Source organism: Pantherophis guttatus, chromosome 1 (assembly GCF_059756535.1).
Source record: "Pantherophis guttatus breed Tessera chromosome 1, ASM5975653v1, whole genome shotgun sequence".
Classification (NCBI taxonomy): domain Eukaryota; kingdom Metazoa; phylum Chordata; class Lepidosauria; order Squamata; family Colubridae; genus Pantherophis; species Pantherophis guttatus.
This window is the reverse complement of record NC_142063.1, coordinates 90,653,990-90,674,530: the sequence shown is the minus strand read 5'-3', so window position 1 is coordinate 90,674,530 and position 20,541 is coordinate 90,653,990. Positions and strand designations below refer to the sequence as shown.

The following is a 20,541-nucleotide window of genomic DNA, read 5'->3' as shown; positions in this document are numbered from 1 at the left end:
ATCATCATCAGACACCCACAGCCACATATCACTATCACCTAAAAGAAAGAAAAAACCCTTCCCTCCTGGAACCACCATAGATAAGTTTGTGATAAAAACTAGCAGATTAGAAAAAGATTTAATTGATGAAAAAATTGCCCAGTTTGTTTATGCAACGAACTCTTCTTTCCATCTGACTGAGAACCCACATTTCATTAATATGGTTCAGTCACTGAGACCAGGATACAGTCCACCCAGCAGAGCAGATGTTGCAGGGAAACTGCTGGATAAAGTATATGGCAGAGAAATGGAGCAATGTGCAACAGCTCTGGAGGATAGAATTGTTAACCTAAGTATTGATGGGTGGAGTAATGTCCACAATGATCCTATTGTATGTGCTTGTATAACAACAGAAGGGAAAGTCTTCCTTGCACAAACAATTGATACGTCAGGAAATGCACACACAGCAGAATACTTTCAAGAAGTGGCAGTAAAAGCTATAATAACATGTGAACAAAAATTCAAATGTCTAGTACGCAGTTTGGTCACAGACAATGCTGCAAATCCAAGGTGAGAAGAAATTTAGAAGAGCAGGAAGGGAATACAAAGCTAATAACATATGGTTGCAATGCTCATTTGCTGCACCTCTTAGCCAAAGATTTAAATGTTCCAAAAATAAAGACTAATGTTGTTGAAATTGCTAAATACTTCTGTAACAATCATTTTGCTGCAGCAGCTCTGAAAAGGATGGGTGGAACCAAGCTAACACTCCCACAAGATGTTAGAAGGAACTCTGTGGTGGACTGTTTTGAGCAGTATATCAAGAACTGGCCTATTCTGATGACAGTTTGTGAAGAAAATCGAGATAAAATAGATGGCACTGTCACGGTCAAAATCCTCAACATTGGGTTTAAGAGAAATGTTGAACATATATTGAGCATCCTGAAACCCATCTCTGAAGCTTTAAACAAAATACAGAAAAATAGCTGTTTTATTGCTGATGCTGTTAAAATTTGGAAGGAACTGAGTGAATACTTAAAAACAGAACTACACATGGACAGAATTAAATTACAAGCATTAAAAAAACGAATGGGACAAGTACTGTCTCCAGCTCATTTTTTGGCAAATATTGTCAATATCCAGTATCAGGGTCAAAACTTAAGTGCTGAGGAAGAGGAGTTAGCTATGACATGGGTATCCAGCAATCATCCATCTGTAATGCCAACTATAATAAACTTCAAAGCTAAGGGGGAACCATTCAAGAAATATATGTTTGCTGAAGATATTTTAAAGAAAGTCACACCAGTGAACTGGTGGAAGTCACTTAAGCACTTGGATTTAGAGACTGTTCAAGTAATGATTTCACTTTTAACAGTAGTAGCTTCTTCTGCAGGCGTTGAAAGAATATTCTCTTCCTTTGGACTCATTCATTCTAAATTGAGAAATCGTTTGGGACCCGATAAAGCAGGAAAGCTTGTTTTTCTTTTCCAGATTATGAACAAAAAAGAAGATGAAGATGATGAGTGAGATACAGAGGACAGTATTTAAGTTTTTCATGTGTAGACTGGGCTGACAGTCCATGTTTCTTAAAATATATATATTTTGTTTAGCCAAATTAGTTAACAAACATGGATGTTTGTTTAAGCAAATAACATATGCTGTAATGTTATTGTTTCAGTTGAATAAATCTATTTAAATTATTATTATTAAGGTAATGATTATTTTTCTCCTTCCTAAGTACAACAGAACAGTTGTCCAAATATGAATGATTAACCTATTAAACTGGGGATAAAAAAACTAATATGAAAAGTTGTTATTCTAAAAATCTTCATCTACTTGCATATTAAAGTTATACCAGCAAGAATTAGTCTTTATGTAGAAAACTATGATTTAAATCAAGCCTTACTGACTAGTGATTTAAATCGTGATTTAAATCAGTTTGATTTAAATCAGTTTGATTTAAATCAAATCCACCCTGCTTAACAATAGTGGCAAACGGGTTGTAAAATTGGGCATACTTATTTAACAACCACCTTGCTTAGCAATAGAAATGTTGGCCATAAGTCAGGGACTATCTGTACTGGGAGTTCAGGAAAGCACAGATACCAAGACTCATAGCAGAAAGCTGTCAGATTTTTCATGAACTTTCAGAGACATGGTAACAAGGTCAGCCAATGAATAGGCATAGCAACTAAGTCAGCAAATTGGGAGCTGAGACAGACTGGAGCCAGGGTGTGTCTTAGTCTGCAGCTTCTGAGTCTGTGCAGAGAATTGAAACTGAAACTAAGCAGTCTGTACAAACTTGTCTGCTCTGCTGAAATGAAACTAATTGTTCTCTCCTGCCTTGTGTTTTGCCTGTAACTTCTACCACGTTGAAGAATCAACTATTGGTATTGTAAAATTTACTTCATCTGTTATTATGTATATAAAGAAATTAATGAATCCAGCTGAATCAGTTATCCTTGTATGCTTCTGGATTTGATTTTTGCTAGAAACTCTGATAAAAGCTACTACTGATACTTATAAAACTGGTATGATATTATTTGTTTGCATAACATGCTTGCTCATACTTAACTGAACTACAAATTTCTCAATTAAGACAAAATTCTAGATTTGCACAATACATTAGCTATAAATTAACTTCACAGGCTGGGTTCATATAATGCATTAAGGATGATGATGATAATGTGATTGTTAATGATTTGTACAAACGCAGTCTATCAAATATATTTTGGGCAGTAAAGGGAAGAATCCTCTTCAGATTACTTTATGTTTTTTTGTTGATTAAGGCAAAGAGTGCAGAATGTTATCCATTGTTGCTACAGAAATGAATCTCTAATGAAAGTTTATGAAATGACTTTAGCAGTGATAGGGTTTTGATTTCTGTACATGGATAATAGAAAGGGGAATGAAATTTCTCTCTTAGCCACTGATTGCCCCTATAATGTTAATGCCTATGCGCCCTACTGCATTCCTTTGCAGCTTTTATAGCTGAAATTCTATACACACATAAATGAACTCAATGCTCCATCTATATCTAAGTATAGAACTGCACCATTAACATGCAGCTTGATTTTCTATAGTGATACCTGCATTCCTTTTTGGCTGGCTTTGAAATAGCATAGTAGCTACTGTATTGAAAAGAAATAGCATACCACCTGCTATTTGATATTAGTGGCTTTCCACCTTTAACTTTAAGCTATTTCATAACTCAAGGTATGTAGGAATAAGTGTGTAGGAGTAACATCAAAGAGGAGAGATATGAATTACTAAATATGTAGATTTCAGAATGGAATCATGATGTGCTGTACGTCTTTTCTCATATTTTTTAAACTACTGCCTCTCCTCTTAACACTTTGGTATTTAAACATCAGCAAAAGATAAAGTATAGTGTGAATAACAGTGAGTCTCTGCACATACAAACATCATGACCCACAATGTTGGAAAAGCATCTGATTGCAAAAATGTGCACATTTTTCATTATCATAGCTAGCTGGGATTTTAAACTGAAAAATAAGGAATGGTATTGTCAAAGCAGGAAGACTGCCAATAATAATTTGTTTATGGAAGAACAAACATTCTGGTTGGGAGAAAGGCTTAAATAAGGAACCAGTGTGCCCTGACTACGTAAAATCAAAACAGCCCCATCCAGAATGAAAGATGGAAAAATCCTCATATCTGGATTTGCAGGGGGACCCAAACCACACAGTGACTCAGCCTTATTCTTGAGCTTATTCTTCATCATCTAAATCGGGGTGGGTTCTAAATTTTTTTACTACCGGTTCTGTGGGCGTGGCTTATTTTGTGGGTGTGGCTTGGAGGTCATGTGACTAGGTGGGCGTGGCTAGCTGGTCAGAGTCATTTCTGGAAGGTCCTCGCATTTACGACCAGTCCTCACACTTACGACCCGACTCATTTGTTTGCTTTTAACACTGATCAGCTGTAGGACGGCCCTTTGAAGCCCCGCGGCAAGAGTTTAAACAGTTTTTTTCCTTCTAGTCATCAGCTGGGACTCAGGAGGCAGCAATAGATTGGGGGTGGGACCAAATAAAAGGTAAGAATAACGTACGTGGGAGGGCAGGGGGGAGAACCAGTTCGGTGATGTCATATCGTCACCGCTACCGGCTCGGCCGAACCGGACCAAACCGGGAGGAACCCACCACTGATCTAAATCCCACATCCTCCATACCCTGGGAAAGAACCAAGGCAGCATCTTTTAACTGGCCAAATATATAATAACATTGGCACAGATATACAACTGAGTATTATGTGCATACTGATGATACTTAACCTTGTGCCAATGGATGACCTCTCACAGCAGTTTCATGTAGAAAGTAAACAAATGTTGTTTCCCTTTGATCTGTTTTTCATACCCTCACAGCTTCTCCAACAACACAGCTTCTCCAAGGTTTGAGAAAGGGCAGCATGAGTAACAAGTTAGAAGGAAAAGGAACACTTCAGGGAAATGGAATGTATTTAATCACATTTCACTGCCTCTGCTCTTTGCCAATGAGGATTTTATCTCTATCACACAATCTTTTCACTGAGATAATCCTAAATCTCCTCATGAAGCCTACCAACAGATGGCCAGACAAATGTATACAGAAAGGACTAAAAACATGGAGAGGGTGGGTGCTAACAATTCATTTTCTGTTTGTTTCATGTAGTGTCAGGGGATATATTTGTTATTCCAGGAGAACAGAATGAAAATTATGGAACATGCACCATTCAAAGACCCCATATGTTAGGTGATTCTGCAAGTACTGTATAACAGGCTAGAGATTTGTAATGGATTTCTGAACGACCAACCCACTCACGTGCAAGATAAAATGCCCCATATTTTTACAGATCTGGATTTTCCTTTCTGTGGTGGGGGAAAAAAACCCATACTTTTCTTTCATTTGTTAGTGGGATCAAAAGCATCCCTTAAGAGCAATTTTGATTAGAAAAATAGATGCCAGAAAAGAGACAAATATCTTCCTTCAATTGACTTTGCAGTTTTATCACTTTCACTCTGAATGAAAAACAAACTCAAGGGGGACATTTTATGTCCATATGTCACATATGGAATTATACAGATGATTACATGTCGAATAATTTGGGAACTATTTTTTATTGAATAAAATAGCAAGCTTTCTAAAATAATGCTTAAATGGAGTGGGAGGAACTTTGACTCAATTTTGTTTAATTGTAATGACTATAAAACAAATACATGTTTTCCCATTGCATTTTCAAATTTATATCACATTAGTCTCCAGCAATTAAAATACCACAGACCCTTCCCTAACATAACTTAGCATGACTCTGCAGATTATAGCTCTTCCCATTTCAGTAATTATTGCTCTATTACTGCCTTGTCCACTGCATTCTTATGATCCGACTCCAAATATAGTGTAACTTTGCCTTTTGATTCATCTGTTTTGGCTTTGTTGTTTGTATGGATTACATTTTTTCTTCCTAGCATTTCCCCACAAGTAACATTGGTTGTAACAGGAATTGACTAACCAACTTGTTGCCTGATTCTAATGTGGTTGAGAATGACTGGCCCAGATTGACCCAGCTGGCTTTCAAGCCTAAGGTGTGACTAGAACTCTCAATCCACTGGGTTCAGTAGATAGCTTGTTGTCTTAGTCACTGGACCAAAGTAGCTCTTGTTTACATGGATTACATTTATAATAATCTATTCTTTAGATCAGGGGTGTCAAACTCAATTTCATTGAGGGCTGCATGAGGGTTGTGGCTGACCTCGGGGGGCTGGGGTTACTTTGGCCGGGTAGTCACAGCCACCTGCGTGGGAGTGGCCAGCTCGACATCGCTCACTTTGGGTGTGCATAGGGTGGCCTGGGTGGGTGGATCCATTGTCTCCAGCACATGCTCAGGGGCAGGAGCAGCTCCTTTCTGGCTCCAGGGTGACCCCACAGATCTAAGGCTGACTGTGTTCCAGCCCAGATGGCCATCACCAAGTTTTAGATCAGTGCTTGGCCAGCCTGGGCTGTGGCCAAGGTAGTGGGGGCCGGTCTTTCACTGTTTTCAGGGCAGCCTTGCGGGCCAGATCTAACCACATCTAACGCTAAATCTGGCCTGCGGGCCTTGAGTTTGACACCCCTGCTTTAGATGTTATTACAGGTAGCATCTGTGATTTATGGCCACAATTGAGCCCAAAATTTACGATGTTAAGTGAGATATTTGTTAAGTGAGTTTTGCCCTATTTTACGGCTTTTCTTGCCACAGTTGTTAAGTGAATCCTGTTAAACTGGTAACCCGGTTGTTAAGTGAATCTGGCTTCCCCATTGACTTTGCCTGTCAGAAGGTCACAAAAGTTTACCCTAAAACCCTGGGACACTGCAATTGTTATAAATATTGCTTAATGCATTGTAAGCCGCCCTGAGTCTCCGGAGAAGGGCGGCATATAAATCAAATTTATATATATATATATATATGACTGTCAAACATCTGAATTTTGATCACATGACCATGTGGATGCTGGAACAGTCGTAAGTGAAAAACCATGAAAAACGGTCATGTCACTTTTTTCAGTGCCGTTGTAACTTTGACACTAACAGTCACTAAACAAACTGTTGTAACTGGAGGACTATCTGTACTCTTAATACTAGTATCAGAATAGGGGAAAGATAATGTAAAGATTGTAAAAGCTATTACCTTCAATGATGACTTTGTCCGAGGTTCTGGTTTCTGCCTTGTAGGTGTACTTTTAATAAGCAGAGATTCATCTGTACGAGAATCATAATTCCCATGTTCTGAATCATCTGTATATGTATCTTTCTCTCTTCCTATGTCTGAGTAGGGGGGAAAAAAAACCAGAAACACATGGACTCGTATTGTATTACTATGGAGACATTATAGCAAAGATACAACCATGGTTCCCTTCATTATTTGCGTTTGCCACATATAGTCAGTATCCTATTATTTTGGGACAAAGTCAATAGTTACTTTAAGCAAAATTTCTCTTGCTTAATTCTAAAATATGTTTTATGATACCAACATGCCATAAACCATTTGTTCTTTAGCAATTGAGAGATATTCGTTAATTAAAACGGATTGAGTACTTGTAGTTTAAAATCTCAACTTTTTTCAGGATCAGGTTTTTGGTACTCCAGCATTGGAACTATTTGATTAGAGAGCAGAGAATTCTGTCAGTTATTAAGGAAGTTATTCAGGAAGTTTATGTCAGCAAAAATCAAAACAAATCCCCTAGTAATAATTGCAGTAGAAAAATAACTCAGCTATCAACATTAGTGAGATAGTTGAGTATTCTTTGTGAAATGAATATATTGATTTTTTTATAACTCAAATGGAAGCTATGGTAGCTTATATGTTAAGTATATCTTTATTGAATGTTTGTTATAGATTTACCTACAGAGTTTAAATAAGCATGCTCTATGATCACAGCCTTTGTGAAGTTTCAGTTGCATATCTTTGTAGAAAGTCAACAGTAATGGGAGGAGAGGGGTATAGGGGACGGACATTTTTAATTTTTCACCTTTCAAGTTTTGAACTGACGTAGAGATGTTATTGCAAGTCAAACTGATGTAACATAAATTACATTTTATTAGTGTTTTCAGATCTATTCTAGATCAGCTTCTCAAAGGCATAGCTTACTGGTTGAAGGGCAGACAGACAAAAATCTTAGACAACTGCTTAAAATATCTTTAAGGTGATTGTTTCCCAAAAGTCATGTTGATGGGAAGCTTCAGAGTCTTCACCAAGGCATTCTGAAGCGATTATATACAGTTTATGGCTATGGGGAGCCATTGAATTGAATACATTCAAACTTTCCTATGAACCTGATGACCTGGCTCCAGGATGTGTTCTGCTTTTCATCCTTTTTTTCTCCTGTATATACAATTATGGATTTTATGTGATAGACAGGTATAGAGAGTGGTCTTATTGTTCTTTATGTTCTAATGTGTTATATAAATGTCATGGTGCTATTTGGGTCTTTTAACAGGTCCTCTACCAATACATTCTTAGAATAAGCACCAAACTTGTCAGTGTTTATATGAATAGATTGCAGTTATAGATTAGGTCAACCACTGCAGTACATTTTTTTTTTTTAAAAAAAAATCAAATTGTACGGGATATTGTAGAAACATATAAGTCAGGGGTGAAATTCAGCAGGTTCTGACCAGTTCTGGAGAACCGGTAGCGGAAATTTTGAGTAGTTCGGAAAACCGGCAAATACCACTTCTGGATGGCCCCAGAGTGGGGTGGGAATGGAGATTTTGCAGTATCCTTCCCCTGCCACACCCACCAAGCCACGCCCACAGAACCGGTAGGGAAAATTTTTGAATTTCACCCCTGATATAAGTCTATCCTATTAGAAAATAGCTTCAGTAATAATACAGTTAAGCGAACCAGTCGCATAGACAAAGAAGACAAAGAATCCAGTTGTATATAAACAGCAAAGGAGAAAGAAAGGGAATCAATACATCTGTAACTTTTCATCCATAACTTTAGATGTTGTGTTTCATATAATCTGAGTGCTTTGGTTAATTAGCCTATACCAGGAACTTCCTTGTAATGTGGAGGTATAACAGCTGTAGGGGAAGAAGTGCTTGCTGAGACACAGGGCACTGCAGAACAGACCTATGGACATTTCTAAAGAATAATAAGGAAAAGCTTTTTTATTTGTTGACTTAACAAGTAAACATTTTTCCACAACAGTTTGAGATTAGAAGTGAGATGGAAGCAGTTGATCGGTGAGTATTTGAATAAGACAGAAACAGGGTACCCAGCGATAATTTCATATTTGCCCCTTGCCCTCACTTCTAAACAGTTCTCTTTCCAATCTGAGCTTGGTAAAGAACAAGTATAGTTAAGCTGACATGGTGTTCTTCTTGCTTGTTGGGGTACTTGCATTAGTAAAGGAACACATTTCCCCCCCACCCCCAACAATCTTCTTTCTCAGTCTCAGTTTGGTTCATGAGTCATGGTCATTATGCATCAGAGACCCTTTGTATAACAAAAGGGAGTCATATTCTATTTGAAGTCTCCAATTAGGTTGGAAAGCACTGGTAGGTGATCTGGTGCTTCAGATATTTGCATTACATCACCTATAAGGTAAAGGTAAAGGTTCTCCTCGTACATATGTGCTAGTTGTTCCCAACTCTAGGGGGCAGTGCTCATCTCTGTTTCAAAGCTGAAGAGCCAGCACTGACTGAAGACATCTTCGTGGTCATGTGGCCAGCATGATTAAATGCCAAAGGCGCACGGAACACTGGTACCTTCCCACCAAAAGTGGTCCCTATTTTTCTACTTGCATTTTTTATGTGCTTTCGAACTGCTAGGTTGGCAGAAGCTGGGACAAGTAACGGGAATTTGCCCCATTACACAGCATTAGGGATTCGAACCACTGAACTGCCGACCTTTCGATCGACCAGCTCAGCGTTTTAGTCACTGAGCCACTACATCCCTTCTCATCACCTATAAGGTAAAGATAAAGGTTCCCCTCACATGTAGGTGCTAGTCGTTCCCAACTCTAGGGGGTGCTCATCTCCATTTCAAAGCCAAAGAGCCAGTGCTGTGTGAAGACGCCTGTCACTGCATTTTTGTATTTACCAGCTGAGCTCATATTTTTGGACTCTAAGACTTTCCGTAGCTTGCCAAGTCCTTATCTCTTATCAGTAAGCTAACTACGTATATCCGCATTCCTTTCTTTCTACTTCACACTTTTCTTTGTTCTCTTGCCAAGAGAAGTCCGGCTGCAGAGATGTAGCCGGTAGGAACTTTACCAAAATGTAACAATTTAATTATTTAGATCAGTAAGATGTTTTATTTTCTTCTTTACAATAAATATGAGTTTAATTAGAAGATGTATTCCGGTTTTATTTTTCAAGAGTATACACAAGGAAAGTGCCACGATCCAGGCAATCACCCCAGGAAGGTAACTGGGCTGATTGCCTTTGACAACGCCTCCATGGTCATGTGGCTGGCAGGACTAAATGCCAAAGGCGCACGGAACACTGTTACCTTCCCACCAAAGGTGGACCCTATTTTTCTGCTTGCAGTTTTTATGTGCTTTCGAACTGCTAGGTTGGCAGAAGCAGGACAAGTAACGGAAGCTCACACCGTTACGCGGCACTAAGGATTCGAACAGCTGAACTGCCAATCTTTTGATCAACAAGGTCAGCGTCTTAGCCACTGAACCACCACATCCCTATATCACCTATATCTATATGTAGATAGGTGATATAGGGACCTATATCTATATCACCTATATATACAGGTGAAACTCGAAAAATTAGAATATTGTGCAAAAGTTCATTTATTTCAGTAATGCAACTTAAAAGGTGAAACTAATATATGATATAGATTCATTACATGCGAAGTGAGATAGTTCAAGCCTTGATTTGTCATAATTTTGATGATTATGGCTTACAGCTCATGAAAACCCCAAATTCACAATCTCAGAAAATTAGAATATTACATGAAATCAATAAAACAAGGATTGTACATAGAACAATATCGGACCTCTGAAAAGTATAAGCATGCATATGTACTCAGTACTTGATTTGGGCCCCTTTTGCATCAATTACTGCCTCAATGCGGCATGGCATGGATGCTATCAGCCTGTGGCACTGCTGAGGTGTTATGGAAGACCAGGATGCTTCAATAGCGGCCTTCAGCTCTTCTGCATTGTTCGGTCTCATGTCTCTCATCTTTCTTTTGGCAATGCCCCATAGATTCTCTATGGGGTTCAGGTCAGGCGAGTTTGCTGGCCAATCAAGCACAGTAATCCCATGGTCATTGAACCAGGTTTTGGTACTTTTGGCAGTGTGGCAGGTGCCAAGTCCTGCTGGACAATGAAGTCAGCATCCCCATAAAGCTCGTCTGTGGAAGGAAGCATGAAGTGCTCCAAAATCTCCTGGTAGATGGCTGTGTTGACCCTGGACTTAATGAAGCACAGTGGACCAACACCAGCAGATGACAAGGCTCCCCAAATCAACACAGACTATGGAAACTTCACAGTGGACTTCAAGCATCTTGCAGTGTGTGCCTCTCCATTCTTCCTCCAGACTCTGGGTCCTTGGTTTCCAAATGAGATGCAAAAGTTGCTCTCATCAGAAAAGGGACTTTGGACCATTGAACAACAGACCAGTTGTTTTTTTCTTTAGCCCAGGTAAGATGCTTCTGACATTGTTTGTTGTTCAGGAGCGGCTTCACGAAGAATATGATATTTGAAGCCCATGTCCAGGATCCGTCTGTGTGTAGTCGCTCTTGATGCACTGACTCCAGTCTCTGTCCACTCCTTGTGAAAGTCCCCAACACTTTTGAATGGCCTTTTCCTGACAATCCTCTCCAGCCTGCGGTCATCCCTGCTGCTTGTGCACCTTTTTCTTCCACACTTTTCCCTTCCACATAACTTTCTATTAATGTGCTTTGATACAGCACTTTGGGAACATCCAACTTCTTTTGCAATTACCTTTTGAGGCTTTCTCTCCTTATGGAGAGTGTCAATGATGGTTTTCTGCACAACTGTCAGGTCAGCAGTCTTTCCCATGATTGTGATTCCTACTGAACCAGACTGAGAGACCATTTAAAGGCTCAGGAACCCTTTGCAGGTGTTATGGCTTATTTAGCTGATTAGAGTGGGACACTTTGAGCCTAGAATATTGAACCTTTTCACAATATTCTAATTTTCTGAGATTGTGAATTTGGGGTTTTCATGAGAGGTAAGCCATAATCATCAAAAGTATGACAAATCAAGGCTTGAACTATCTCGCTTTGCATGTAATGAGTCTATCTCATATATTAGTTTCATCTTTTAAGTTGCATTACTGAAATAAATGAACTTTTGCACGATATTCTAATTTTTCGAGTTTCACCTGTATGTATATATACACCTATATCTATATCTATATCACCTATAGCCATGGCCATTTATCTTGATAGCTGGGGCTTGTGGGAATTGTAGTCTTACATATTGAGACTTTCTAGTTTGTCTTCCTCTGACTGACTCTATTTTAGGGGAATTTATCCAAAACTGTCATTTTCTCAGATACAGATGAAATTACAATGGTATCAATTCTTGGTTAATGGATGAACTATAAAGGAAGTCTAAAACCAAATCAAGCAGAAGTGGGTCCTATTTATATATGCTATAGAATAAATATGTACATGAATACAATAGTCTTTCATTTCTCTGCAAATCAGAATATAATTTATTGCTTTACATTAAAAAACGGCCATACGGTTTCAAAATCAAAACTGAATAATTTTAGATATTTGGAAATAAAATAAAGCCTAGAACAGATTCTTTCTTACTTTTCTTTGTAGAAAAGAAATAACTGATGGAGGCACTTTTTATTTTGTCTTTTCAGCACAAAAAAACCCCCCTGATTGGCCTTGTTGGTGCTTGGAAATCATAAAAGTTTTAAATACTGATCAAAGCCAAACATTGTTTTTGTTTGCTTTTTACTAAAATACTTTCCAGAAGCATAGTCAACATTTTTGTCTCATCTCTAATTGTTTTGGTTTGCCAATATTTAATATAATGTATAAAAAAAATTAAACATTAGCGATATTGGTTTTCATGAAACTTTTATTGCTCTAGGTTCAGATTACTAAGCCTATTATCAGAAATTGTTTATTACTAGCATTTTTCTCCAGTAATAACAATTACTTGGTGTTAGTTCAATAAACTGCAGTTTAGTTATCTATGGATAAGGATTGTGTTGGGAACCAATGAATAGTAACTAGGGAACTGCCCTTCTTCCCCACCCTAGAAAAGGTCATGAGCCAGAATTCTCCAAAGTGGACAGTAGTAACCCCTAAGGTTTGATGGAATTATCCAAGCTGTTGTTGTTACTGTTATTATCATTTGTAGTACTATTATTTAAAATAATATTTATTAATTTGTAATTAATTAATAATATTTATTAAATTATTTTCATGTAATAAATGTTGGGTGGTCAATGAAAAATTGAAACTTCTCAAAGGAGTCGGTGAGCTGAAGAGTTTTGGATTTCTGGCCATTACAATAAATAAGTATACATTTTCTTAAATTCTTTTGTTGCTACCATAATTTTCCACTAACTTCTAAAGACCAAGCTCTTTTTGGAGAGCTTTCCCCTGATTTGTGTTGTGTAGTTGCTATTTTTTTTTTCATATTCTTGCAGTGCTGTGCTTTTAATTATGCATGACTTTTGTTTTATACGGATAGTTCTTGACTTATGACCAAAATTGGGCCCAAAATTTCTAAGGCATTTGTTAACTGAGTTTTGCCCCATTTTATAACATTTCTTGCCACAGTTGTTAAGTGAATCACTTCAGTTCAGGGGTGAAATGCTACAGGTTCGGATTGGTTCTCCCAAACCAGTAGTAAAAAATGCTACCGATTCGGGCGAACTGGTATTTCTGACGATCAGCTGGGCGACGATCAGCTGTGACACACGATTTATATTAGCTAGAATCTTCGGATTTCCTGCTTTCTAGCTAATCTAAATTGCATGGCACAGCGGATTTCCCCCCCTTGCTGTTCTACTTACCTTTGCAGACTCGGAAGGCTTCAAAATGTTCCTTTTTTAGCGCTGCGTGGGCGCGTCTCAGGTGTGCATGTGCACGGAAAGCATGCACTCAGTAGCAGACTCATAGAACAGGTAGCAGACTTCAGAGATTTTCACCGCTGCTTCAGTTGTTAAATTAATAACAAGCTTGTTAAATAAAGTTTCCCCATTGACTTTGCTTGGCAAAAGGTTACAAAAAGTGATGAGATGACCCCAGGACACTGAAACCATCATAAATACGAGAATTGCCAAATCCCCAGGTTTTGATCATGTGATCATGGGGATGCTGCAATGGTTATAAAGTATGAAAAAAGGTCACAAGTCACTTTTTCCAGTGCTGTTGTAACTCTTAATAGTCACTAAATGAACTGCTGTAAGTCGAGGTCTACCTGTTTTGTATTTTTCTTTGTGATGAGAGTAAGTTTTGATTGCAGTGGCATACAAATAGATTAAATAAATAAATAATTGTCAAATTTGGTGATCGTCCTGTGAAAACAAAAATCAATTCTTTTTGGAACAATAGGAGGCTCCCCCTCCCCACCACCACTCAATTCTTAGTTTTCTGTAGTAAGTACAACTGGTCATATTTTATGGAGTAGGAGAAATATTGGTTTGTCCCAAACTGGTATTTTTGCTGCATAGTTTGAGTAGCCCAGTTAAGTTCTGAAACGTGAGCCTGGAATGAAACGTGAGTCCATGATTCATGTGTTTACTCCTTACTCCACAATTATTGTGGTCCAGTGGTGAGTTGCCCCCGGTTCAGACCGGTTCACAAGAACCGGTAGTAAAACTGGTGGGAGGCCCCGCCCACCACCCCGGATGTCGTCATTGGCAATCTGCGCATGCATAGAAGCAAGGCAGATCTCATTGAGAACCGGTAGTAAAGGTAAATAGAACCTACCTCTGTTGTGGTCCCACAAAATACTAAAGCAACAAATCATATTATTGCTTTGTGAGCTACCTCCCTCTCCCTCCCTCCTCCCCCCTCTCTCTCCCCCCTCCCCCTCCTTCCCTAGGTGTGATAAAAACAGAAGACATTTTAAGTTATCCATTTTGTCTGGAGAAGATGAAGGGGAGGAATGACAGCTATTTTCAGGTCCTGAAAAACTGTTACGTAGAAGATAAAGGAAAATTGTTCCCAAAAAATACAGCAACAGAAAGGAAATTTAAATTTAAGGAAGTTGATTTTACTTGTATGTCAGGAAAAAAGAGATTCCCTTTAGTGACTCATTTTCTTTCAGTAAATTTGGCTGAGTCAACCTTAAGTAAAAGTTCTTCATAGATTTCACTGCATAGAACCACTCCCTGCTTTGTATTCTCAAGCATGTACTGTAGCAAGTTTGTAAGAAGATGTAACTTTGAAAGAATTTTCCTTTATTTTGGCAGTGTATTTCACATCTCAAGGTTGTAAGCTAATAGGTATTCTGACACCATGATGGTAGACTAATTAATATTTCAACTTCATGGATTTTTCTGCAAACAGGTTGACATACATGACTTGTTTCTGTTATGAGTAACAGTGTTGGGATTCAATTTTTTTAACAACTGGTTCTGTGGGCATGGCTTAGTTGGGGGTGTGGCTTGGTGGTCATGTGACCGGGTGGGCATGGCTAGCTAGTCATGTGACCAGGTGGGCGTGGCTATGTGCATAGGGACTACTCAGAGGGCTGAAAAAAGTCATTTCTGACTGGTCCTCGCACTTACGACCATCCTCACATTTATGCCCGTTGCGGCATTCTTAACAATGGTGTCAGTCATTTCACCACTACTTCTCTTCACCACGGTGACAAGATAGGGCATAAAACGTAAAATGTGAGGACAGTCGTAAGTTCAAGGACTGGTCAAAAGTGCGAGGACTGGTCAAAAATAACTTTTTCAGCCTTCTGACTAGTCCATATGCACATAGGGACTATTCAGAGGGCTGAAAAAAGTGATTTCTGACAGGTCTTCGCACTTTTGACCGGTCCTCACCCTTATGACTGGTCATCATTTATGCCCATTGTAGCATTCTTAACAACCATGTCACTCATTTCACAACTGCTTCTCTTCACCATGGTGACAAGATAGGGCGAAAAAGGTAAAATGTGAGGGCAGTCGTAAGTTCGAGGAGTGGTCAAAAGTGCGAGGACCAGTCAAAAATAACTTTTTCAACCCTCTTGAGTAATCCATATGCACAAAAGGATACAGCAATAGAGAGGGATGAAGGAAGGAGAAGAGAGATGGAAGAAAGAAGGAGAGAGAGGGAAGGAAGAGAAGGGAGGAAGGAAGGGAAGGGAAATTAGAGTAGGAGGGAGGGTAAGAGAGGGAGGAAGAGAGGAGGAGAAGAAGAAAGGAAGAGGAAGTAGGGAGGAGAAGAAGAGGGGGGGGGAGAAAGTAAGAAGGAAAGAAAAGAGAGAAGTGGTAGGTTTGAGGAGAAAGATTGCTGTACAGTAAAAAAGATGAAATGGAAGAAAGGCAACCCCAAACAAATATAAAGATATTAAGATAAAGAATGAATTGTTAAACTTTAAAGAATAAAAGAGAACAAATATGAATAAACAGCAATAATTAGAAACACATATACAAACATACAATGTATTTTCTTTGAACAGAATATTTGGCCGGTTCACAAATTTAAACAGTGTTTAGTCATTTCAATTAAATTATAATTTCTATATTTCCTTTTTGCCATATTTATTCCTTATCTATTTTTTAAAAAAACCAATATTACCCTTCATCCTCATCTCTAATCTTAATCAAATTCAATTTTTCCCTTCTATTCTATATTATACCCCTTCCCATTGTCATCTATTTTTATATCCATCCTAACATTGGTTAATTATGTAATATTACAGTTGTTTAATATAAATTCAACATTTTAATATAAATCAATTAGTTATATAACTATCTTTTTGTATATTAACCAATATGAACATGAATATTCCAATTATTTCCCTCCAATCCAATTTCTTACAAATCAATTAATTATATTTACCAATAATAATAAACCAAATAATTTCCCCCATATATTCCTCCAAACTACAACTTGACCATTTATGCTTTCCACACAATATACAATTAATAGTATCTCAATTATTACAATTCCCTAGTTAAATAGAGCTTTTTTGTGTGTGTGTGTTTTAAAATCTTGAACTCTCCTCTTTTGCCCTAAATTTCCCATTGTTTGCACCTACCTTTTTTGGTGAGGAAAAAGAAAAGAAATCTGCCTGCCTAATTTTCCAATGTTGCAGCAACAGCAAAGCCAACAGCCTGCTTTACTTTCAGTTTCGCTTTTCAGCATAGCTAGGGGAAAAAAAATCTTCTCCAGCACTCTTTGCAAGCAAGCAGCAGAGCCCTGAGCAAAACAGCTGAGAGCAAATCAGCTGAGAGTCGGGAGGCCGATCTAATCAAGGGGCTAATTAGCCTATGCTGAAGCTCTGGGCCAATAAAATTACAAAAGAACAATGAACCATTTGTTAAATTGCTGGCTCTCCTGCCCCTCGTCCACCACTATTTATTGGGAATAAATAGTGGTGCGGAGGGGCGGTGCAAGGGACAGGGCGTTCAGCCGAACGCCTACAACCGGCAGAATCGCACCACTGGTTTTCCCCAAGAAATATATATTGCCTGTGATTTTGCACATCAAGTCTCTTCTGTGTAAAATTGCTTTGATATATGTTATCTTCATATGTATTCTAGAAGTAAAGGCATTCATAGGAGAAGATTGCACAGATCCCTGGTACAAGCCACACTGATGTCATATCTGTGCGATATGACCGATATAAATAACATAATTCACATCATTTGCATGATCATATCATGAAGGATGTGATGTTACTTGCTCTTATCATCCCTGAAATTGCCTATGGAGGATTGGATTAGCCAATGGAAGGCATCCTTGTACTTTTTAAAGGGGCTGAGATAGAACAAAGTCTTCTTTTGCATGGAAGAAAAACAGCAATGTTTGCAAAGTCTTCTTTTTTCACGCTCTTTTCTTTTATCCTTTCAGACTAGTTGTCAGGGAACGTATAGGCTATAAAGAGTCTTTCCACCAAATACAATTACTGTTATAAACTATAATTCACTTTGCTCTCATTTAGATGAACTTTCTGTTTACATCATTATCTTCCCATTGTTCACAGAAGAGTTTATAACTTTCTTTTGCAGTTTGGAATAAACCAGAGTGATTGGTTCTATTTTAACCTGGGCCATTGTGGTTTACTTAAACTAATCACATTAGGTAAAGGTTCCCCTTGCACATATGTGCTAGTTGTTCCTGACTCTAGGGGGCAGTGCTCATCTCTGTTTCAAAGCTAGTGCTGTCCTAAGACGTCTCCGTGGTCATGTGGCCAGCATGACTAAATGCCAAAGGTGCACAGAATGCTGTTACCTTCCCACCAAAGGTGGTCCCTATTTTTCTACTTGCATTTTTTACGTGCTTTACAACTGCTAGGTTGGAAGGAGCTGGGACAAGTAATGGGAGCTCTCCCTGTTAGGCGGCACTAGGGATTTGAACCTCTGAACTGCCAACCTTTCGATCGACAAGCTCACTGTCTTAGCCACTGAGCCACCACGTCCCTAACCCTAACCTAACCCTAACCCTAACCCTAACCCTAATCACATTACAATTGGTTAAACTGGAATCCGATACTACAGTTTGATCTAGGTTTATTATAATAAGTTCTGTAGATCAGTTCCAAAACTGCATACAGAGAATGCAAGCTTAGTCCTAATTGAAGGTCTTGAAAACAGCCATATCTTTTCCCCAGTACTCTCTACAGCTGCCATACAGTTAAGACATATTTATTTGAAATGTTACAGATATTGCTTTCTTCTAAAACCCACCCCCAGCATGTTTATGGAATTGAATCTGAAGCATTATACTGTGCTTAACAATTATCTATGCTTAACTTAGAGATTCATACATAATAGCAAATTGGGTTGTGCTAGTACAACACCCCCCACCCCTCCATACAATTCCCCTGGAATGGCCTTTGGTTAATGCTCTTACTAAGCTGCTTTTCTGCTAGCCTACAATTTGCTTGTCTCAGTCATTTGTCCATTTCATTTAGCTACTACTGCAGTTTGAGAAGGTCCTGCTGAAAGAGCTGAGATAACATTTCCCTTTCATGCCCTTCTTGAAACCTCTTACCTCTGATCCGGCCTCACAAATTGTATCTCTAACTGCATCAGGTTATCTATATATTGATCCCGACATATGTTTATTTCCAAGGAGACCCACATAAGCCCCGTTAAAATCCTTTGAATTTAAGCACTTGAGAATGCATTCAAAACATGGTAGGTTTTTCACTGCTGTCACGTTGGATGACATTTTCTTCAATAATGTTTTTTTTTGGTGGGGGGGGGGCTGCGTGTGTCTGTTTTCTTACCTACATGGTTGTGCAGGATTCTTTGAAAGACAGAAGCAATGCTGAATCAGTTGTTGCTTCCTACACTGATAATAGCATAGTGCAGGTAGTCGTCGGCTTACAACAGTTCATTTAATGACCGTTTGAGGTTACAGCGGCACTTATGACCGTTTTTCACACTTACGACCATCGCAGCATCCCTGCGGTCACGTGATCAAAATTCGGATGCTTGGCAACGGACTCATATTTATGATGGTTGCAGTGTCCCAGGATCATGTGATCAGCTTTTGCTTCTGACAAGCAAATACAGTGGGGAAGCAAGAAAGATTGTAAAATGGGTCAAAACTCACTTAACAAATATCTCACTTCTCAACAGTGGGAAATTTTGGGATCGATTCTGGCTGTAAGTCAAGGACTACTTGTATCCCCATTTTCTCAGATTGTCCCCAGAGTGCAAATATATGGCATGGTATATAAGCAATGTCTCAAAATTGATTTTTCATTGGATCTGTTCCAGTGGTCACATTCAATTACTTGTTGAAGATGTTGTCTTTATGTTTTTTTTAGAGGGGTTGCACAGAATAGACAGTTTATTCAATGGCCTAAAGCCCCTGATGATGAACCTATGGCACACGTTACAGAGGTTGACGTATAACAGAGGTGGCACGCAGAGCCCTCTCTGTGGGCAGGTGCACAATCGCCAGCTGCTCTTCTTGTTCACGGCCAGCTGTTTGTGGGTGCTGGACCGCCAGAAAACAGCCCCAAAAATGCCCCAAAAATAGGCATGTGCACCCTGGCCAGCTGGTCCTCAGATTTCTGGTGTGTGCGAAGACCAGCTGGCTGGCGCACATGCGCTTGACAGAAACCGAAAGACCAGCTGGCATGCGCACTGGGCAGCTGATCTTCAGGTTTCTGACACTCTGGCACGCACACAAGCACACACATTCTGGTTTGGGCACTTGATGTCGAAAAGGTTCGCCATTCCTGGCCTAAGCAAAACATTCAAGTCTAGGATTTTATCCTTCACTGTAGTCAAGGTAGCCCTTCAGGGGCTAAGTATTTTTCTAATTTGTTCTTGCTGCTGGGGAAGGAAATCCTCGAATACCAGATGGGAGCACCAATGGTTCAGGAAAAAAATAATAATAATCTGTCTTTTTCATAAGGTAGACTAAAAAAAATGAATCTTTGGCTGCAGCTAATTTCATCTATCACATCACATCACATGGATTTTTCAGTAATATACCCTGTTTCACTGAAAATAAGACATCCCCTGATAATAAGCCCAATCAGGGTTTTGAGTGCATGCGCTAAAATAAGCCTCCCCCCAAAAATAAGCACTTCCCAAAAATATTTAAATGCAGAACTGGAAATCAGATAAGACGGCAAGAGGAGCCCCATCTTGCTCCATGCGCCCCAAAATAAGGCCTCCCCGAAAATAAGGCCAATGAACCTTATTTCAGGGTTCAAAAAAATATAAGACAGGGTCTTATTTTCGGGAAACACGGTAGAACAAAACCCCCCAAAATGGACTGCCTTAAGTGAAGAAAAGAACACATCCAACTTTATGTGGAAACTGTTTCTAGGTTTTGTGCTTGAGATGCAAAAAAAAAAGTATATGAAACTTTGACTTTGGGTTTTGCTGAGGTTTGTTGTTAAAGAAATGGCTAGTTCATATTAGCATGTAAAAG

At 38.9% G+C, this 20,541-nt stretch overlaps 1 protein-coding gene across 4 annotated transcripts in view; it reads right to left on the bottom strand.

Annotated features, from left to right (window-relative positions):
* ANO3 (anoctamin 3) overlaps positions 1-20,541 on the bottom strand; it is a 231,745-nt gene that overhangs the window by 89,149 nt on the left and 122,055 nt on the right. For all 4 annotated transcript variants that reach the window (XM_087877745.1, XM_087877743.1, XM_034417234.3 and 1 more), the window contains exon 4: positions 6,640-6,776. In XM_087877745.1, coding sequence (XP_087733871.1) covers positions 6,640-6,776 — 137 coding nt within the window. The remainder of the gene's footprint in view (positions 1-6,639; positions 6,777-20,541) is intronic.